The sequence below is a fragment of the Myotis daubentonii genome, chromosome X (assembly GCF_963259705.1).
Source record: "Myotis daubentonii chromosome X, mMyoDau2.1, whole genome shotgun sequence".
Taxonomy (NCBI): domain Eukaryota; kingdom Metazoa; phylum Chordata; class Mammalia; order Chiroptera; family Vespertilionidae; genus Myotis; species Myotis daubentonii.
In genome coordinates, this window is record NC_081861.1 from 97,709,829 (window position 1) to 97,729,796 (window position 19,968).

Sequence of the window (19,968 nt, forward strand, 5' to 3'; positions counted from 1 at the left end):
AAGAAAAATAAGGAGAAAAAACAGTCATATTCAATAATATAACCCTCAAGTAGCTTTTCTTGATTTTTCAGTGTCTAATTTTCCATATTTATTTATCTAGTAAAATGGAAAACATATTCACAAATCTTTATGACGTTTGTATAAGATGTAAACAATTTGGAAAACAGAAAGGAAATCTGTCCAATATGTAAATTGTAGTTTTATAATTTATTTCCCCAGTAATAATGGGTGTTTTATACTGAATGCTCCACTTATGTTATGTTTAATATCTTAAATGGTGGTGATTATGTTGTAAATTAAGATTACTGCAATAAAACTGCATAATGAGTAAATGTTCTCACTGCAGCACTTTACAGATTTTTTTCTATCTAATGTAGCTCATGTTTATGGATATTTGTATTTTATTTTTTAAAACAAAAATGTTGGATTACTCTAATTGGTTATAATTTGTTTCTTTCATTTACTCCATTAGATACATCTCTCAAATATTTTTCCTAAGACCTTAGCACATACAAAAAAACTTGTCATCAACTAGACCACAAAGAAGGCTTAAATCTTAATTAGAAGAAACTCTACCCATCACATTTTTTGAACAGGGAAAGAATCAAACTCAAACTTAATGACCCAAGCTTTTATTTAAAAAAAAAAAATGGAAAATGGCACTCCTGCGCTTTTGGCTTCAAAGACAGGAAGTCAGGAGGCAATAGCAGTTGGAACTCCCGTGACACAAGAATGGGGCTGTACGCAAGCCTACTGTGACGTCATGGAAGCTCCTCGAGAAAAACAGCCACAGCTTTCTAAGTCACACTAAGGGGCGCTGTGTGGGAACCTCTGGGGCAGTGGTACACCGGTTCACTGGAAGATCTTATAGCCATGAGCAGTAAGGAATATTTCAAGGGTGGCCGCTCTGGCCACTGGGTCCGGGGATGCCCCAGAGGGGAACAAGCTCCAGGGAGAAGAGCTAGTGGCCGTGGCAGAGGTTGTCAGTACAGTTCTGCCACCCTGTCTGACATCTGTTACCGCTGCGGTGAATCTGGTCATCACGCTAAGAACTGTGACCTTCACGAGGACATCTGCTACAACTGTGGGAGAAGTGGCCACATCGCCAAAGACTGTGTCGAGCCGACGCATTCAAGAGAGCAGTGCTGTTGCACTTGTGGCAAAGAAGGTCATCTGGCTCGTGATTGTGACCGTCAGGAAGAGCAGAAGTGCTACTCGTGTGGTGAATATGGTCACATTGAGAAAGACTGCGCCCAAATCAAGTGCTACCGGTGTGGCAAGAACGGCCATATGGTCATCAACTGTCCCAAGACAATGAAGATCAAGTGCTATCGTTGTGGAAAGTCTGGGCATATAGCCCGGGATTGCCCCACTGAAGATACAGCTTAAATTTTTCCTTTGTGGCCCCCCCCCCCGCTCCTTTTTGCTGATTGATAATTGTAGTATTTTCTCTGAAACCTCTTCATTGACCAACGATTGATAAATGAAAACTACTCCTAGGCCAGTTAACTTTAATCACCATCTTTAAAGGGGGAAAAGGTTTGTGGAAGTCTTATAATTAATGTTTCTGCACCACTAGTGAATGCACATATTGAACAGTAATTCTGAGCCTAAGGCAATTTCTAGGTCCTTTTGATGTATTTTTATTTAAGCTTTAATTAAGACCTACTGGGTTCTTACAGATTAACTAGATCCGGAGAACCAAGATGTCGGCATAGGTTAACGCAGGAGTTTGCTGCTTTGAACAACTACTTCAAAAGTGAAACCAAAAAACGAAAGGGACATCACCCAGAACCACAGGAACGCTGGCTGAGTGGAAGTCCTACAACTAGGAGGAAAGAGAAACGCACACGGACACTCAGAGGAGGCGCAGTGCTGAAGTCAAATTCTGAGGTGCGGAGTGCGCGGAGTGCGCGGAGCGGGCTGGCGGCGGAGGGCGCGGTTGTTGTTTTCAATCGGGAGGGAGTCGCAGACTCTGAGCACCAGATCCGGGCAAGTCTTTAGGGACCCAGACTCAAACGGGAGAAGCGGGACTGTCTGGCTTCGGTCAGAGTGCAGCTTTCTCTCCGAGCTTTGCAGCGGGTGCTGGGACTCAGAGAGGCAGAGCCCCTGGGGACAGGACTGAGAGCCGCCATAACTGCTCTCTCCGGCCCACCCTGTTGATCCTGTGGGACCCGCCCCGCCCAAGCCCTGCACACAGGCATTTGCCGGATAGCCTCAGGCAAAGGCTAGATTAGCACCTCCCTAGAGGACAGAAGTTCTCTCACTGCTGACACAGCTGATTCTCATAGCCACTTGGCCTGGAGGTCAAACCCTCCCTGGAATTAGCTACAACAATCAAGATTTAACTATAAGACTGCGAACAAAGACCAGTAGGGGGTGCACCAAGGAAGCATAACAAAATGTGGAGACAAAGAAACAGGACAAAATTGTCAAAGGAAGAAATAGAGTTCAGAACCACACTTTTAAGGTCTCTCAAGAACTGTTTAGAAGCTGCCGATAAACTTAATGAGATCTACACGAAAACTAATAAGACCCTCGATCTTATATTGGGGAACCAACTAGAAACTAAGCATACACGGACTGAAATAACGAATATTATACAGACGCCCGACAGCAGACCAGAGGAGCGCAAGAATCAAGTCAATGATTTGAAATGCGAGGAAGCAAAAAACATCCAACCGGAAAAGCAAAATGAAAAAAGAATCCAAAAATGCGAGGATAGTGTAAGGAGCCTCTGGGACAGCTTCAAGCGTACCAACATCAGAATTATAGGGGTGCCAGAAGATGAGAGAGAGCAAGATATTGAAAACCTATTTGAAGAAATAATGACAGAAAACTTCCCCCACCTGGTGAAAGAAATGGACTTACAGGTCCAAGAAGCGCAGAGAACCCCAAACAAAAGGAATCCAAAGAGGACCACACCAAGGCACATCATAATTAAAATGCCAAGAGCAAAAGATAAAGAGAGAATCTTAAAAACAGCAAGAGAAAGAAACTCAGTTACCTACAAGGGAATACCCATACGACTGTCAGCTGATTTCTCAACAGAAACTTTGCAGGCCAGAAGGGAGTGGCAAGAAATATTCAAAGTGATGAATACCAAGAACCTACAACCAAGATTACTTTATCCAGCAAAGCTATCATTCAGAATTGAAGGTCAGATAAAGAGCTTCACAGATAAGGAAAAGCTAAAGGAGTTCATCACCACCAAACCAGGATTATATGAAATGCTGAAAGGTATCCTTTAAGAAGAGGAAGAGGAAGAAAAAGGTAAAGATACAAATTATGAACAACAAATATGCATCTATCAACAAGTGAATCTAAGAATCAAGTGAATAAATAATCTGATGAACAGAATGAACTGTTGATTATAATAGAATCAGGGACATAGAAAGGGAATGGACTGACTATTCTTGGGGGGGGAAAAGGGTGTGGGAGATGTGGGAAGAGACTGGACAAAAATCGTGCACCTATGGATGATAGTGGGTGGGGAGTGAGGGCGGAGGGTGGGTTGGGAACTGGGAGGAGGGGAGTTATGGGGGGGAAAAAAAGAGGAATAAATGTAATAATCTGAACAATAAAGATTTAATTTAAAAAAAAAAAAAAGACCTACTGTGTGCCAGCTACTATTGCAGGAGTTTGGGATGCATCAGTACATAAATCAGACCAAGTTTGAGGACACGGACCTAGAATCTATGAAGTAAAATATGTAGTGTCTCAGATGAAGATAAATTGCTACAGAGAAAAAGAACACCAGGTAAAAGGATAGAAATTATGTGTGTTGGCGGGGGGGCCACACGTGATTCTGTTTTAGAGAAAAAGGCACCCTGAGGAAGCGACATTTCCTCAGAGATTCATTGCATAAATAAAGCTGATTCTCGAAATGACTGTGATCTTGACAAAGTAACTCTAATTTATTATGTATTTATTGCTTTTTATTATCTGACTTCATTACCTTTTAAGTAACATTAAAAGAACTTTATCTGATCTTCCCAAGTTTAATGAAACCAGCAACATATGTATAATGTGTTTAAAGAGCTTATAGGGAAAGAGAGCAATGAGAAAAAATCCAACTAAATAAAAAGAAAACCTAAGCAGCAAATTGTGGACATAAATATATTGATGGCAAAATTTGGATTTCTATACTTTAAAAATCTAAGACCATAAAAATTAAGATTGAACATAGATTGGGCCTTCAGTAATTTCCAAAATACACATATTCATAGATACAATATTATATTTATATTTAGGAGTTTCTGGAAAATGTGTTTTCACAGATATGAAAAAGTTCAGTTTCATAGGCTGAAATCTATTTTTAAAAATAGTATCTGAAAAACAACTGAATTTCTATAAAATATAAAAGGCACTTTGAAACTGTAAATAAAACCTGGGATAGGGGGAGGATACTATTGTGCCATGGCCCGCCCCGTTCCTCCACCGCAGCAGCCACTGCCGCTCCCGCCGCCTATTGTAGTTTATTTCTAATATTATGCCATTGTGATCTGAGAAGATGCTTGAAATGATTTCAGTCTTCTTGAATTTCAGGAGGGTTTGCCCGTGTTCCAATATGTGTTATATTTTTGAAAATGTCCCATGTGCACTTGAGACGAATGTATATTCTGTGGCCTTGGGGTGAAAAGTTCTCAAGATGTTGATTAAGTTCATCTGATCTAGTGAATCATTTAGGATTGCTGTGTTTTGGGGGTTTTTTGCTGATTTTTTGTCTAGAAGATTTATTCAGTGATGTCAATTAGGTATTAAATTTCCCTACTATGATTGCATTACTGTCAATCGTTCCCTTGATATTTTCTAGAAGTTTTTTCTTTTTTTTGTATGCATTTGGGTGCTTCTCAATTGGATGCATATATGCTTACCAGAGTTATTTCCTCTTGTTATATCAACCCCTTTGGTATTATGAAGTGGCCTTCCTTATCTCTTGTTATGGCCTTCACTTTGAGGTTTATTTTGTCAGGTATAAGTGTTCGTACCCCAGCTTTTCTTTAATTTCCATTTGCCTGAAAGATATTTTTCCATCCCTTCATTTTCAGTCTGTGTGAGTCCTTTGTTCTGCAGTGGGTCTCTTGTAGACAGCATATATATGGGTCATTTTTCTTATTCATTTAGCCAATTTATGTCTTTTGATTGGAGGGTTTAGTCCATTTACATTTAAGTTTGTTATTGATAGGTACTTGTTTGTAGTCATTTCTGCTCTTTATGTCTGTGTTCCTTCTTCCCTTTTTATTTCTTCTTTTTACAACAGTCCCGTTAGCATTTCTTGCATTGCTGTCTTGGTGGTAATAAACTGCCTTAGACCTTTTTTGTCTCTGAAGCTCTTGATATCCCTTTCAATTTTGAATGACAGCCTGGCTGGACAAAGTATTCTTGGATTCAGTCCCTTGCTTTGCATCACTTTGTATTCTTGATTCCATTACCTTCTGGCCTGATGTGTTTCTATTGAGACATCCTTTGATAATCTAATGGGAGATCCTTTGTAGGTAACTCTCTGTTTCTCTTTTGTAGCCTTTAAGGTTCTTGCTTTTTCATTAGTATTTGCCATTGTAATTATGACGTGTCGTTGTTTGGGTCTTTTTGGGTTCATATAGTTCGGTACTCTGTGTGTTTTGTGTCTTTCTTTTCTTCCCTAAATTAGGGAAGCTTTCTGTCATTATTTCTTCAAATAAGTTTTTAAATCCTTGCTCCTCTTCTTGTCCTTCTGGCATCCCTATGATACGTATATTACTTCATTTCATGTTTTACCAAAGCTCATTTAGCCTCTCTTCCTACTTTCTAATCTTTTTTTTCTCCAATTCCTGTTGAGGTTGGTTGTGTTTTTTTGCCCTATTTTTTTTTTATTGCTTAAAGTATTACAGAGTGTATTATATATGTGTCCGTTTTTTCCTCCCTACCTAGACAGTGCCCTAGCCTCCCCTATCCCCCAGTGTCTTATGTCCATTGGTTATGCTTATATGCATGCATACAAGTCCTTTAGTTCATCTCTTACCCCCCTACCTCCTGCCCCCCAACCCTCCCCGGGCTTCCCGCTGCAGTTTGACAATATGTTTGAGGCAGCTCTGTCTCTGTATCTATTATTGTTCAAAAGTTTATAATGGTCTCTATTATCCATGAATGAGTGAGATCATGTGGTATTTTTCCTTCATTGACTGACTTATTTCACTTAGCATAATGCGCTCCAGTTCCATCCATGACGTTGCAAATGGTAAGAGTTCCTTCCTTTTTAGAGCAGCATAGTATTCCATCGTGTAGATGTACCACAGTTTTCTAATCCATTCATCTACTGATGGGCACTTAGGCTGTTTCCAGATCTGAGCTATGGTGAACTGTGCCGCTATGAACATAGGCGTGCATATATCCTTTCTGATTGGTGTTTCTGGTTTCTTGGGATATATTCCAGAAGTGGGATCACAGGGTCAAATGGGAGTTCCATTTTCAGTTTTTTTAAGGAAACTCCATACTGTCTTCCATAGTGGCTGCACCAGTCTGCATTCCCACCAGCAGTGCACAAGTGTTCCTTTTTCTCCACATCCCCTCCAGCACTTGTCGTTGGTTGATTTGTTGATGATAGCCAGTCTGACAGGTGTGAGATGGTACCTCATTGTTGTTTTGATTTGCATCTCTCAGATGATTAGTGACTTTGAGCATGTTTTCATATGTCTCTTGGCTTTCTGAATGTCCTCTTTTGAAAGGTGTCTATTTAGGTCCTTTGCCCATTTTCTGATTGGATTGTTTATCTTCCTTTTGTTAATTTGTACGAGTTCCCTATAAATTTTGGAGATTAGGCCCTTATCAGATATGACATTGGCAAATATGTTTTCCCACACAGTGGGTTTTCTTGTTGTTTTGTTGGTGGTTTCTTTTGCTTTGCAGAAGCTTTTTATTTTGATGTAGTCCCTTTTGTTCATTTTCTCTTTAGTTTCAAGTGCCCTAGGAGCTGTATCAGTGAAGAAATTGCTTCGGCGTATGTCTGAGATTTTGTTGCTTTTGGAATTCTTCTAGAATTTTTATGGTTTAATGTCGTACATTTAAGTCCTTTATGCATTTTGAGTTTATTTTTGTGTATGGTGTAAGTTGGTGGTCTAGTTTCATTTTCTTGCATATATCTGTCCAATTTTCCCAACAGCATTTATTGAAGAGACTATCCTGGCTCCATGGTATGTTCTTGCCTCCTTTGTCAAATATTAATTGAGCTTCTTGGTTCGGGTCGATTTCTGGGCTCTCTATTCTATTCCATTGATCTATATGCCTATTCTTGTGCCAGTACCAGGCAGTTTTGAGAACAGTGGCTTTGTAATACAACTTGATATCTGATATTGAGATCCCACCTAATTTGTTCTTTTCAGGATTGCTGCAGCTATTCGGGGTCTTTTTTTATTCCAGATGAATTTTTGGAGAGTTCGTTCTAGATCTCTGAAGTATGCCATTGGTATTTTAATGGGAAGTGCGTTGAATTTATAGATTGCTTTGGGTAGTATGGGCATTTTAATGATGTTGATTCTACCAATCCATGAACACGGTATGTTCTTCCATCTGTTTACGTCTTCCTCTATATCTTTTTTCAACGTCCTGTAGTTTTCTGAGTAGAGGTCTTTTACCTCTTTAGTTAAGCTTATTCCTAGGTAGCTTAATTTTTTTGGTGCGATGGTCAACGGGATTGTTTTTATAATCTCTCTTTCTGAAAGTTCACTATTGGTGTATAGAAATGCCTCAGATTTCTTGGGGTTAATTTTGTATCCTGCTACATTGCCAAATTCATGTATTAAGTCTAGTAGCTTTTTGATGGAGTCTCTAGGGTTTTGTATATATAATATCATGTCGTCTGCAAATAAGGACAGTTTTACTTCCTCTTTTCCAATTTGGATGCCTTTTATTTCTTCTTTTTGCCGAATTGCAATGGCTAACACTTCCAGTACTATGTTGAACAGGAGTGGTGAGAGGGGGCATCCCTGTCTTGTTCCTGTTCTTAGGGGAAATGGTGTTAGTTTTTGTCCATTGAGTATGATGTTGGCTGTGGGCCTGTCATATATGGCTTTTATTATGTTGAGGTATGATCCTTCTACTCCCGCCTTACTGAGAGTTTTTATCAAAAATGGGTGTTGAATTTTGTCAAATGCTTTTTCTGCATCAATTGATATGACCATGTGGTTTTTTTCTTTCAATTTGTTTATGTGATGTATCACATTTATTGATTTGCAGATATTGTACCATCCTTGCATCCCTGGGATAAATCCTACTTGGTCATGGTGTATGATCTTTCTGATGTCCTGCTGGATCCGATTTGCTAAGATTTTGTTGAGGATTTTGGCATCTATGTTCATGAGGGATATTGGCCTGTAATTCTCTTTCATTGTGTTGTCTTTACCTGGTTTTCGTGTTAGTGTGATGCTGGCTTCATAGAATGAGCTTGGAAGTGTTCCTTCCTCTTGAATTTTTGTAGTAGTCTGAGGAGGATAGGTTTTAGTTCTTCCTTGAATGTTTGGTAAAACTCCCCTTTGAAGCCGTCTGGTCCTGGGCTTTTGTTTGATGGAAGCTTTTTGATGACTGCCTCAATTTCTTCCAAAGTTATTGGCCTGTTGAGATTTTTAGATTCTTCCTGATTGAGTTTTGGAATGTTGTATTTTTCTAGGATTTTGTCCATTTCCTCCATGTTGTCTAGTTGGTTGGAGTAGAGCTGTCCATAGTATTTTTTAACAATCATTTGTATTTCTGTGGGGTCTGTTGTTATTTCGCCTCTATCGTTTTTGATTTTGTTTATTTGGGTCCTCTCTCTTTGCTTTTTGGTGAGTCTGGCTAGAGGGTTGTCAATCTTGTTTATCCTTTCAGAAAACCAGCTCTTTGTTTCATTGATTTTCTGTATTGTTTCTTTGGTCTCTAAGTCATTTATTTCTGCTCTAATCTTTATTATCTCCTTCCTCGTGCTCACTCTGGGGTTTTCTTGTTGCTCTCTTTCTATTTCTTTGAGTTGTAGAGTTAGATGATTTACTACCATTTTTTCTTGTTTTTTGAGATAGGCCTGTAGAGCTATAAACTTCCCTCTCAGGACTGCTTTCATTGTGTCCCATAGGTTTTGGATTGTTGTGTTTTCATTGTCATTATTTTCCTGGATGTTTTTAATTTCTTCTTTGATCTCATTGGTAACCCAATCAATATGTAAGAGCATGCTATTCAGCTTCCAGGTGTTTGAGTATTTTGGGTTGTTTTTATTTCCAGTATTATGCCATCGTGGTCTGTGAAGACGCTTTTTATGATTTCAATCTTCTTGAATTTGGGGATACTTTGCTTGTGACCCAATATATGGTCTATTTTTTTGAATATGTGTTATGAGCACTTGAGTAGAATGTATATTCCGTGGCATTGGGGTGGAGTGTTCTGAAGATGTCTATTAAGTCCATCTGATCTAGTGAGTCATTTAGGATTGCTGTGTCTTTGCTGATTGTTTGTCTAGAGGACTTATCCAGTGCTGTCAGTGGTGTATTAAAGTCCCCTACTATGATTGTATTGTTGTCGATCTCTCCTTTGATATCTTCCAGGAGTTTTTTTATGAATTTGGGTGCTCCTGCATTGGGTGCATATATGTTTTCCAGGGTTATATCTTCTTGTTGTATTGATCCCTTTAGTTATGAAGTGGCCTTCCTTATCTCTTGTTATGGCCTTCACTTTGAGGTCTATTTTGTCCGATATAAGTATTGCTACCCCAGCTTTCTTTTCCTTTCCATTTGCCTGAAAGATATTTTTCCATCCTTTCACTTTCATTCTGTGTGAGTCCCTTCTAATGAGGTGGGTTTCTTGTAGACAGCAGATGTATGGGTCATGTTTTTTTTATCCATTCAGCCACTCGATGTCTTTTGGTTGGAGCATTTAGTCCATTTACGTTTAAAGTTATTATTGAAAGGTATATGTTTGTAGCCATTTCTTTTTTTTTGTGGCTGTTTTCTTTCTGAGCTTTTTATTTTTTTTAAATATATTTTATTGATTTTTTACAGAGAGGAAGGGAGAGAGATAGAGACTTAGAAACATCGATGAGAGAGAAACATCGATCAGCTGCCTCGCGCACATCCCCCACTGGGGAAGTGCCTGCAACCCAGGTACATGCCCCTGACCGGAATCGAACCCGGGACCCTTCAGTCCGCAGGCCGACGCTCTATCCGCTAAGCCAAACCGGCTTTGGCGCTTTTTATTTCTTATTTTTATACCAGTCCCTTTAGCATTCCTTGCATTGCTGGCTTGGTGGTGATAAACTCCCTTAGCCTTTTTTTTGTCTGTGAAGCTTCTTATTTCCCCTTCAAGTTTGAATGATAGCCTTGCTGGATAGAGTATTCTTGGATTCAGTCCTTTGCTTTGCATCACTTTGTAAATTTCTGTCCATTGTTTTCTGGCCTGATGTGTTTCTGTTGAGAAATCATTAGACAATCTAATGGGAGATCCCTTGTATGTAACTTTCCGTCTCCCTCTTGCAGCCTGTAAGATTCTCTCTTTGTCCTGAGCATTTGCCGTGGTAATTATGATGTGTCTTGGTGTGGGTCTTTTCGGGTTCACCTTGTTTGGGACTCTCTGGGCTTGTGTGACTTTTTTCTTCCCCACCTCAGGGAAGTTTTCCGGTATTATTTTTCTAATAGGTTTTCTAATACTTGTTCATCTTTCTGTTGTTCTGGTACCCCTATTATTCGTATGTTCTTTCGTTTCATGTTGTCCCAAAGCTCCCTTAGGCTCTCCTCCTGTCTTTTAATTTGTTTCTCCCATTGCAGTACAGTTTGGGTGTGTTTTGCTTCCTTGTCTTCTAGTTCACTAATTCGGTCCTCCGCTTCTCCTAGTCTACTCTTGATACTTTCAATGGTGTTTTTCATTGCAGCTATAGCACTCTTCATTTCTTCTGGGTCTTACTTAAGTTGTTGATTTTTTCATCTGTTTCTTCTAGCTTCTTCCATATGTTATTGATTTTTTCATGTGTTTCTTCTTGCTTCTTGCAGAGGTTGTCGATTTTTTTCCTCCATCCAGTTTATGCACTCTAGGACCCTTATTCTGAATTCTTTTTCTGTCATGTTGCATGCCTCTGTATTACTTAGCTGCTTTTCTGGAGAGTCCTCCTTCTCTTTCCTTTGGGGGTTTCTTTGTCTACCCATGTTTGATCTCACTGACATATCTAGAAGTTGAGTCGTTCAGTGGTTGCTCCCTTGGTGGCAGTGACTCCTTGGTCTGTTGTTGCTCTTCGGAAAGTTGCAGTAGAAGCTGCTCCTCAGTTGGCAGCAGCTCCTCTGGTGGGTGCTGTTCATGGCTGTGGTGGCTCTTCTGGCTGGTAGGGCGAGGTTTCACGTACAGCCGCTGTTCCTCAGCAGAGGGTGTGGTGCTCAGGAGGTTGCTGTTGCTTGGATCTGCTACGTTGATTTAAAGGCACAAAATACAACACAACAAGGCACCATGTACCAGGCACTATACACAAATATATTCACAATATTAATAACCCCAAATAAAGGTGACCACCCGAATTAAGAGAATTAGGGGATACGGAAGAAGGAAAAGAAAAAGATAAAAGAGAAAAAAGAAAAGAAATGTTGGGACCAAAAAAAGGAGTGCAAAAAAGGAATTGGGTAAAAGGAGGGGGGGAAATAAAAGTGAGAAAAGAAAAGAAAAGAAAAAAAAGCAAAAAGAGAGAATGAAGTGGAAGAGGGGAAGAGACTTTTTATATGAGGAAAATACTCCTATAGAACCGCCACTAATCCCAACAACTTCCAGCAACAGCTCCCTGGAGATGAATCCAAACTAGAAACAACCAAAAATATAACGATGAAAATAGAATCGAAAACACTAATCCCAAAATAAAATAAAGAGAAAATAAAATGGCACTTTAAAAAATGGTAAAATGGTAGCAGTAATAATACTGGTAAAAAATTAGAAGGTAGTAATTAAAAGGGTAAAATCAGGTGATGGAAAAAGAAGAAAAAAAATTGGTTTCTTAGTTAAAAGGTGAAAAAAGAAGAAAAAAAAATTGCAGTAGTGATGGTCCTTCGGTTCTTCTATTCTTCAGTGTGGCTCGCCTTAGACCTGCCAGGTATTCAGGAGAGTGTTGAGTTTTCCTGCGATACACTGTTCCTCTGTGTTGTAAACCACAGTCCTTATTTTAAAGCAGGCCGTATTTGTTTCCAGACTGCCTTATTTTGTGTTTAGCAAAGAGTCAGTTTGTGGGTCAGCCTCTGGGTGGCAGTGTTCTGGGGTTGGCCTCTGAGGCTATAGGGCCTCTCTGTCCAGTGGAAGATCACTGCCCAGAGCTGGCTGCGTAATACTTAGTTACCGGCGCTGTGTTGTTGCTGGGATTGAAAATCCCTCTATAGGCAAGACCCTGTTAACTGCCAGGGACTGATCAGGTTATTTTAATCCTTGATTTCATTCAGGGTGGAATCTGGGTGTGGCTGTGCTCCTTGCCTGAGTGCTGGGGGGCGAAGTCTCACTCTCCTGAGAGAATGGGTGCCCCAGTCCTGGGCTCAGGGGTGTCTCAGCACTCAATTCACCACCACCTCTCCCGGCCCCCCTTCTCTCCTCAGTCTCTCCCCAGATTCCACTCCTCTGCACACTCTCCCTCTCTTCAGCACAGGTGAGTGTCTGTATCCGAGATGTCCCATGAACAGGATTCAGTGAAAACAAACAAACAAACACCGGCCGCAGAAACGGGGAAGGCTTGGTTTCTGTAAGCTTCTTCTCTTACTGGGACTGCATGGCCTGGTCAGCTCTTCAGGCTGTCCCCTTTAGGGTCAGTCCTCCGTGATCACAGAACACAGCTCTCAATTCCCCGGGCGGCTCCAGGAATCCCGCGGTTCTCCTATCGTCCGTCAGGGGCTGTGCCTGTCCCAAGGGGCGCGGCTGTCTGCCACGCTGTCTCCCTCCGAATCTCTGGGCTCAGAGGTCTGGCAAACTTTCCTGCCCAAATACCTGTTTTTTTTTTACCTTTCCAGGGGAGTTATGCTCTTCCCGGGTAAAAACTGTCTCACCAGCAGAGCAATTTCTCCATTTCGGGGTGGGTGTTATTAGTTTCAGCTGCTCACTCCATTTGCTCCGGGACACGACCTGGGATGCATCTGCCTATATCGCCGCCATCTTCCGTCTCCTAGAATCTACTCCTCCAAATTAAACTTACTTTTGATGACTTTAAGGCAAGGGGAATTTCATACAGCCTTCATCTCTCAATGTTCAGGAATTCCCAGACAAATTTGAGGCTGAGCACTTGGAAAATACTTCTGCTCTTCCTTTTTGACTCTGTGTACTTTCCAAATGGATCACAGTCACTCTCCTTGGCTCAGTGTGGCACCATCAAAAGACTTAAGAGTTCCTGGCTTCTCCCTGGGGAGGAAAGAAGACTGAAATATACTTTCAGGGAACGAGGCTGCCCAAGGGACTGATTCTGTTTTGCCTGAATCTAAGCACTAACAGGAAAAGATGTCAGCTTGGGAGCTGCCCAGAATAAAGGTGGCAATTTGGACTAGCCGCACACTTGCTAGCCAAAGTCCCTCCCCCCAGCTCAGCATATAATGAGCAGAAAAAAATCCTCAACTCCCAGCTTTTCCCTGAAGAGGGGAATGTGCCTGTATGCCCTATTTTCTAACTCAATAATTTGGTCCTCTGCTTCCCCTAGTCTACTGTTGGAACCTTCCATTGTATTTTTTATTGTAGCTGTATCACTTTTGATTTCCTCTTGATTCTTACATAAGTTGATTTTCTCATCTAGCTGGTTTAGGAACTATATGATCCTTACTCTGAATTCTTTTTTTTCCCGACCTATTGCTTGCCTCTGTTTCATTTAGTTCCTTTCCTGTTAAGGCCTCTTCTTTCCTTTGGGGGTTGTTTCTTTTTCTTCCCATTTTTGTTCTCTCTTTCTGACCCTGGGCGCACTGCTTGGGTTTTGGGAGGTTGAGTAACTCTCAGGGCAATGGTCCAGAAATCATTAGCCTATAAGGCTGGGCCTGCCTTGAATCTCACACCTATATTGTCTCTTCTGCATTTTATTACCTTTTCCCATGCATCTGGTACCTCCGTTGCCTGCTTCAGATGCTCAGGGTAGTGGGAGAGGGTGCACAGTTCCTCTGATGTGTGACTCCCTGTGAGTACCCAGAGCCCTCTGACATGCAATTCACTGTGCAGCCCTGACACCCGTTGGTAGCGCACTTGTGGCACAGTCCTGTGGCCCCTAGCTAGGCACACTGGCTTGCTTGGGGTCACCCTGGCAATACTTTCCCATGGCCCGGAGTCAGGCATGTGCTGGCTTGATTTAGGTAGCCCCTGCCAGACTCTCCCAGGGGCCAGGGGAAGCAGGTGCATGTTGCTCTGGGTCACACAGTCCTGGCTTTCTTGTAGCCTGGTGTGAGACCTGTGCTGGGTTGCTCCAGTTCACCCCTTCTTATCATGGGGCCTGGGCTGGTTGCCCTGTGTCACTCAGATCGCTCTCCCATGTTACCCGGAGTGAGGTGCACATTGGGTTGTTCTAGATGGCCCTGGCAGGATAATCTCGGGTTCTGGGGTGGAATGGGCATGGGTTGCTCTGTGGTGCACATTCAGAGCTCCCCTATGGTGTGTCCTGGGTTGCTCTGGGTTGCCTCGACAGCAAGTCCTGGTGCTGGGGGTGGAGCGGGTGCAGGGTGGCTCTGGGTCAGCCTAGCAGCATGGTTCTTGGGTCCAGGGTGGTGGTGAGGAACAGGGATCCTCCTGGCTTGCTCTCACTGTGGGATTCTAGGATGCTGTGTCCCAGTGGCTGGAGAGGAGGCCTGGTTCAGGAGCTCACTCTTGTGGTCCTCACCCTGCAGACCACTGGGAGCCTAGCAGGAGGTACTGCACCACTCACTGCCAGTGCACGGTGGTGGTTCCATGTGGTTTATGGCTGGCAAGCGGTGTTCTCTAGGCAAACTCTGCCCTTCCTTTTTGAAAACTGTCTCCTCAGCTGTGTCTAGTTTCTTAATTCAGGGTGGATGTTCTCTGATTTAGTTGCTTTTCTGGCCTGGCCCTAAGAGGAGGTGCACAACACAGCTGCCTATTTGGCTGCCATTTTCTATCCTCTAGTGCTTTATTTTAGTTGTAATTTTTATCTGGTTGTAGGAGGCTGTAAGTACAGGCATTTACCTACACTGCTATCTTGGTTATCCACCCAATGTAATTTTTAAAGTGGTATAAAGTTTGGCTACATAAACAAACCTTGAATAAGATTGTGAAATATTTACACCTGGTTGTTTTTTGGTGGTGGGGTTGAGAGATTATATACCCCATACTTATCAGTGAGACTGAAAGCTTTTCCCTTAAGATCAGAAACAGGACAAGGATGACCATTCTCACAACTTCTGTTGAACAATATACTGGAGGTTCTAGCAAATACAAAAAGTTACGACAATCTCAAGGGATTAAAAAACACACATTTGACAAAATTCAAGAACCCTTCATGATAAGAACACTCCACAAATTTGGACTGGAAAAGAACTTCCTCACCTGGTAGAGTATGTATATTTAAAAAACCATGGCTAGCATTATACTAGTGGTCTTAAAGCCTGAAAGCTTTCCCCCTAAGATCAGGAATAAGACAAGCATGCCTGCTCTTATTACTTCTATTCAACATTTTACAGAACTTCTCGTGAGGGCAAGGAAGAGAAATAAAAAAACCCAGAATGCCAAGGATGAAATCAAACTATCCCTACTTTTAGATGATACAGTCTTGAATACAGAAATTTCTAAGGAATCCTCTAAAAACTATAGGGACTATTAAATCAGTTCAGTTTAGCAAGGCTTCAGAATTGAAGATCAACATACAACAATAATTATCTTTCTATAAGCTAAAAATAATCCAAAAATGAAATCAGAAAAATAATTTCCATTTACAACAGCATAAAGAAAAGAATGAAATCCTTAAAAGAAATTAACAAAAGAGCCCAATCAGTTCGGCTCAGTAAATAGAGCATCCACCAGGCAGACTGAAGTGTCCCAGGTTCAATGATTCTGGTCAAGGGCTCATACTTCAGTTGCAGGATCAATTCCCGTCCCTGGTTGGGGCACTGGTGGGAGGCAACCAATTAATGTGTCTTTCTCACTTCGGTGTTTCTCTCTCTGTCTGTCTCTCCCTCTCCCTTCCACTGTCTCAAAAAATAATCAGTGGAAAAATATTCTCGAGTGAGTATTAACAACAAAACTAACAAAAGATTTGTGAAACTTATACACTAAATACTTCATAGTGTTTTATAACATTCTATCTAATAAAAGAGAAAAATGGTAATTGGCGTACGACGATACGCTTTTCATTGGCTAATCAGGGCTATATGCAAATTAACTGCCAACTAAGATTGGCAGTTAACTGCCAACAAGATGGCGGTTAATTTGCATATGTAGGCACAATGCAGGGAGGTGAAAGGGAAAGCAGGAAGAAGCCCCCTGCCACTGACAGTGATAGGAAACCCAAGGGGTAGCTAAGAGCTGGGGGGCAGGGCAAAGGCGGCCCTGGGGCCGCCTTTGCCCTGCCCCCCAGCCATGATCGAAGAATCAGGCGCCTTTGCCGTCCTGGCCAGTGATAGCAGGAAGTAGGGGTGGAGCCAGCGATGGGAGCTGGGCAAAGTCGAAGCTGGCAGTCCCGGGAGCTAGGGGTCCCTTGCCTGGGCCTAAAGCGGAGCCCATGATCGCGGGGCCGCTGCAGCTGCGGGTCCCCGCTGCCCGAGCCGGATGCCTCAGCCAGAGGCGTTAGGCCTGGGCAGGGGCGGAGCCTGCAACCACGGGGAGCTGGGGGTCCCCTGCCCAGGCCTGACACCTCTGCCGGAGGCCTCAGGCCTGGTCAAGGGGCCGATCCGGTGATTGGTGATCGGAGGGTGATGAGGGTCAACTCCTCTGGCCGAGGCATCAGGCTTGGGTGGGGGGCGGAGCCGGGGATTGGGGGGATATGATGGTCCCCTTGCCCAGGCCTGAAGCCTGGGTCAGAGTCGTCAGGCTTGGGCGGGGGGTGGAGCAAGCGATCAGAGGGAGATGGGGGTCCCCTGCCCAGGCATGATTCCTAGGCCAGAGGCCTCAGGCCTGTGCAAGGGTCAGAGCCAGTGATCGGGGGGAGATGGGGGTCCCCTGTCCAAGCCTGACACCTCTGGCGGAGGCGTCAGGCCTGGGCCAGTGGCCAATCAGGTGATCGGAGGGTGATGGGGGTCTACGCCTCTAGCCGAGGCATCAGGCCTGGGTTGGGGGCAGAACCAATGATGGGGGGAAGTGAGGGTCCCCTGCCCAGGCATGACGCCTCTGTCAGAGGCGTCAGGCCTGGGCAAGGGGCCGATCCTGCCATTGGAGGGTGATGGGGGTCAACGCCTGAGGGCTCTCAGTATATGAGAGGGTGCAGGCTGGGCTGAGGGACACTCCCCCCCACACACACACCCAGTGCACGAATTTCGTGCACCGGACCCCTAGTATTAAATAAAAATAAATAGAGCGATATCCTCTGCTCATGTACAGGTTGACTTAATATTGTTGGGGTACTACTCCCCAAATTGATCTGCAGCTTCCAAAATATTTATCAAAGCGAGAGAGAGAATGGATTTCTTACTTCATGTCTCAGTTAAAACTGCTTGAAAAAGCAATGCTTTGTATACTACGGACATGTATTAATTTAATAAAAATATAAACTTAAAGGAAGATATAAACATGATAAATAATGAGGTTAATTATAAGCATATATCAAATTTTGAACCACAGAATTTTTACCTCTTGAAATCTTTCCTGCAATAGCATTTAACTGTTTAGTAATAAGACTTATTTCATCACTCTATGTGGGAACTACTCATGCTCTTTGGCTCTAAACTTTAATTTTTGAAAATGTTTTTCTTTGTCATTGCATTTATGGAACCATTTGCATATCCCAATCAGGTCATATTGAAAATAAAGATCAACTACTACATTCATTATTCTTTTGTCTGTGTTTTACCAAATATATTTGTACTGGCTGTCTAAAAGATTCATATACAAATCATATAGCTAAGTAGTAACTTAAAGAAAAATATTGTGAATTTTAAAAATTACACAAGCCAAAATCATTTCAAAATTGTCAAATACAAAGAAGAAAAATAAGGAGAAAAAACAGTCATATTCAATAATATAACCCTCAAGTAGCTTTTCTTGATTTTTCAGTGTCTAATTTTCCATATTTATTTATCTAGAAAAATGGAAAACATATTCACAAATCTTTATGACGTTTGTATAAGATGTAAACAATTTGGAAAACAGAAAGGAAATCTGTCCAATATGTAAATTGTAGTTTTATAATTTATTTCCCAAGTAATTATGGGTGTTTTATACTGATTGCTCCACTCATGTTATGTTTAATATCTTAAATGGTGGTGATTATGTTGTAAATTAAGATTACTGCAATAAAACTGCATAATGAGTAAATGTTCTCACTGCAGCACTTTGCAGATTTTTTTCTATCTAATGTACCTCATCTTTATGGATATTTGTATTTTATTTTTTAAAACAAAAATGTTGGATTACTCTAATTGGTTATAATTTGTTTCTTTCATTTACTCCATTAGATACATCTCTCACATATTTTTCCTAAGACCTTAGCACATACATAAAAACTTGTCATCAACTAGACCACAAAGAAGGCTTAAATCTTAATTAGAAGAAACTCTACCCATCACATTTTTTGAACAGGGAATGAATCAAACTCAAACTTAATGACCCAAGCTTTTATTTAAAAAAAAAAAAAATGGAAAACGGCACTCCTGCGCTTTTGGCTTCAAAGACAGGAAGTCAGGAGGCAATAGCAGTTGGAACTCCCGTGACACAAGAATGGGGCTGTACGCAAGCCTACTGTGACGTCATGGAAGCTCCTGGAGAAAAACAGCCACAGCTTTCTAAGTCACACTAAGGGGCGCTGTGTGGGAACCTCTGGGGCAGTGGTACACCGGTTCACTGGAAGATCTTATAGCCATGAGCAGTAAGGAATATTTCAAGGGTGGCCGCTCTGGCCACTGGGTCCGGGGATGCCCCAGAGGGGAACAAGCTCCAGGGAGAAGAGCTAGTGGCCGTGGCAGAGGTTGTCAGTACAGTTCTGCCACCCTGTCTGACATCTGTTACCGCTGCGGTGAATCTGGTCATCACGCTAAGAACTGTGACCTTCACGAGGACATCTGCTACAACTGTGGGAGAAGTGGCCACATCGCCAAAGACTGTGTCGAGCCGACGCGTTCAAGAGAGCAGTGCTGTTGCACTTGTGGCAAAGCAGGTCATCTGGCTCGTGATTGTGACCGTCAGGAAGAGCAGAAGTGCTACTCGTGTGGTGAATATGGTCACATTCAGAAAGACTGCGCCCAAATCAAGTGCTACCGGTGTGGCAAGAACGGCCATATGGTCATCAACTGTCCCAAGACAATGAAGATCAAGTGCTATCGTTGTGGAAAGTCTGGGCATATAGCCCGGGATTGCCCCACTGAAGATACAGCTTAAATTTTTCCTTTGTGGCCCCCCCCCTCCTTTTTGCTGATTGATAATTGTAGTATTTTCTCTGAAACCTCTTCATTGACCAACGATTGATAAATGAAAACTACTCCTAGGCCAGTTAACTTTACTCACCATCTTTAAAGGAGGAAAAGGTTTGTGGAAGTCTTATAATTAATGTTTCTGCACCACTAGTGAATTCGCTTATTGAACAGTAATTCTGAGCCTAAGGCAATTTCTAGGTCCTTTTGATGTATTTTTATTTAAGCTTTAATTAAGACCTACTGTGTGCCAGTTACTATTGCAGGAGTTTGGGATACATCAGTACATAAATCAGACCAAGTTTGAGGACACGGACCTAGAATCTATGAAGTAAAATATGTAGTGTCTCAGATGAAGATAAATTGCTACAGAGAAAAAGAACACCAGGTAAAAGGATAGAAATTATGTGTGTTGGCGGGGGGGCCACACGTGATTCTGTTTTAGAGAAAAAGGCACCCTGAGGAAGCGACATTTCCTCAG

General features: G+C 42.1%; 2 protein-coding genes across 2 annotated transcripts; both read left to right on the top strand.

Annotated features, from left to right (window-relative positions):
• The first annotated feature begins 873 nt into the window (after positions 1–873).
• On the top strand, positions 874–1,389 carry LOC132224214 (CCHC-type zinc finger nucleic acid binding protein-like). Its single transcript, XM_059679315.1, has one exon. It carries the CDS (start codon positions 874–876, stop codon positions 1,387–1,389), a length of 516 nt encoding a protein of 171 aa, XP_059535298.1.
• A 17,550-nt stretch (positions 1,390–18,939) lies between these two features.
• LOC132224210 (CCHC-type zinc finger nucleic acid binding protein-like) lies at positions 18,940–19,455 on the top strand. Its single transcript, XM_059679312.1, has one exon. The coding sequence runs from the start codon at positions 18,940–18,942 to the stop codon at positions 19,453–19,455; it is 516 nt and encodes a 171-aa protein (XP_059535295.1).
• Positions 19,456–19,968: the final 513 nt, after the last annotated feature.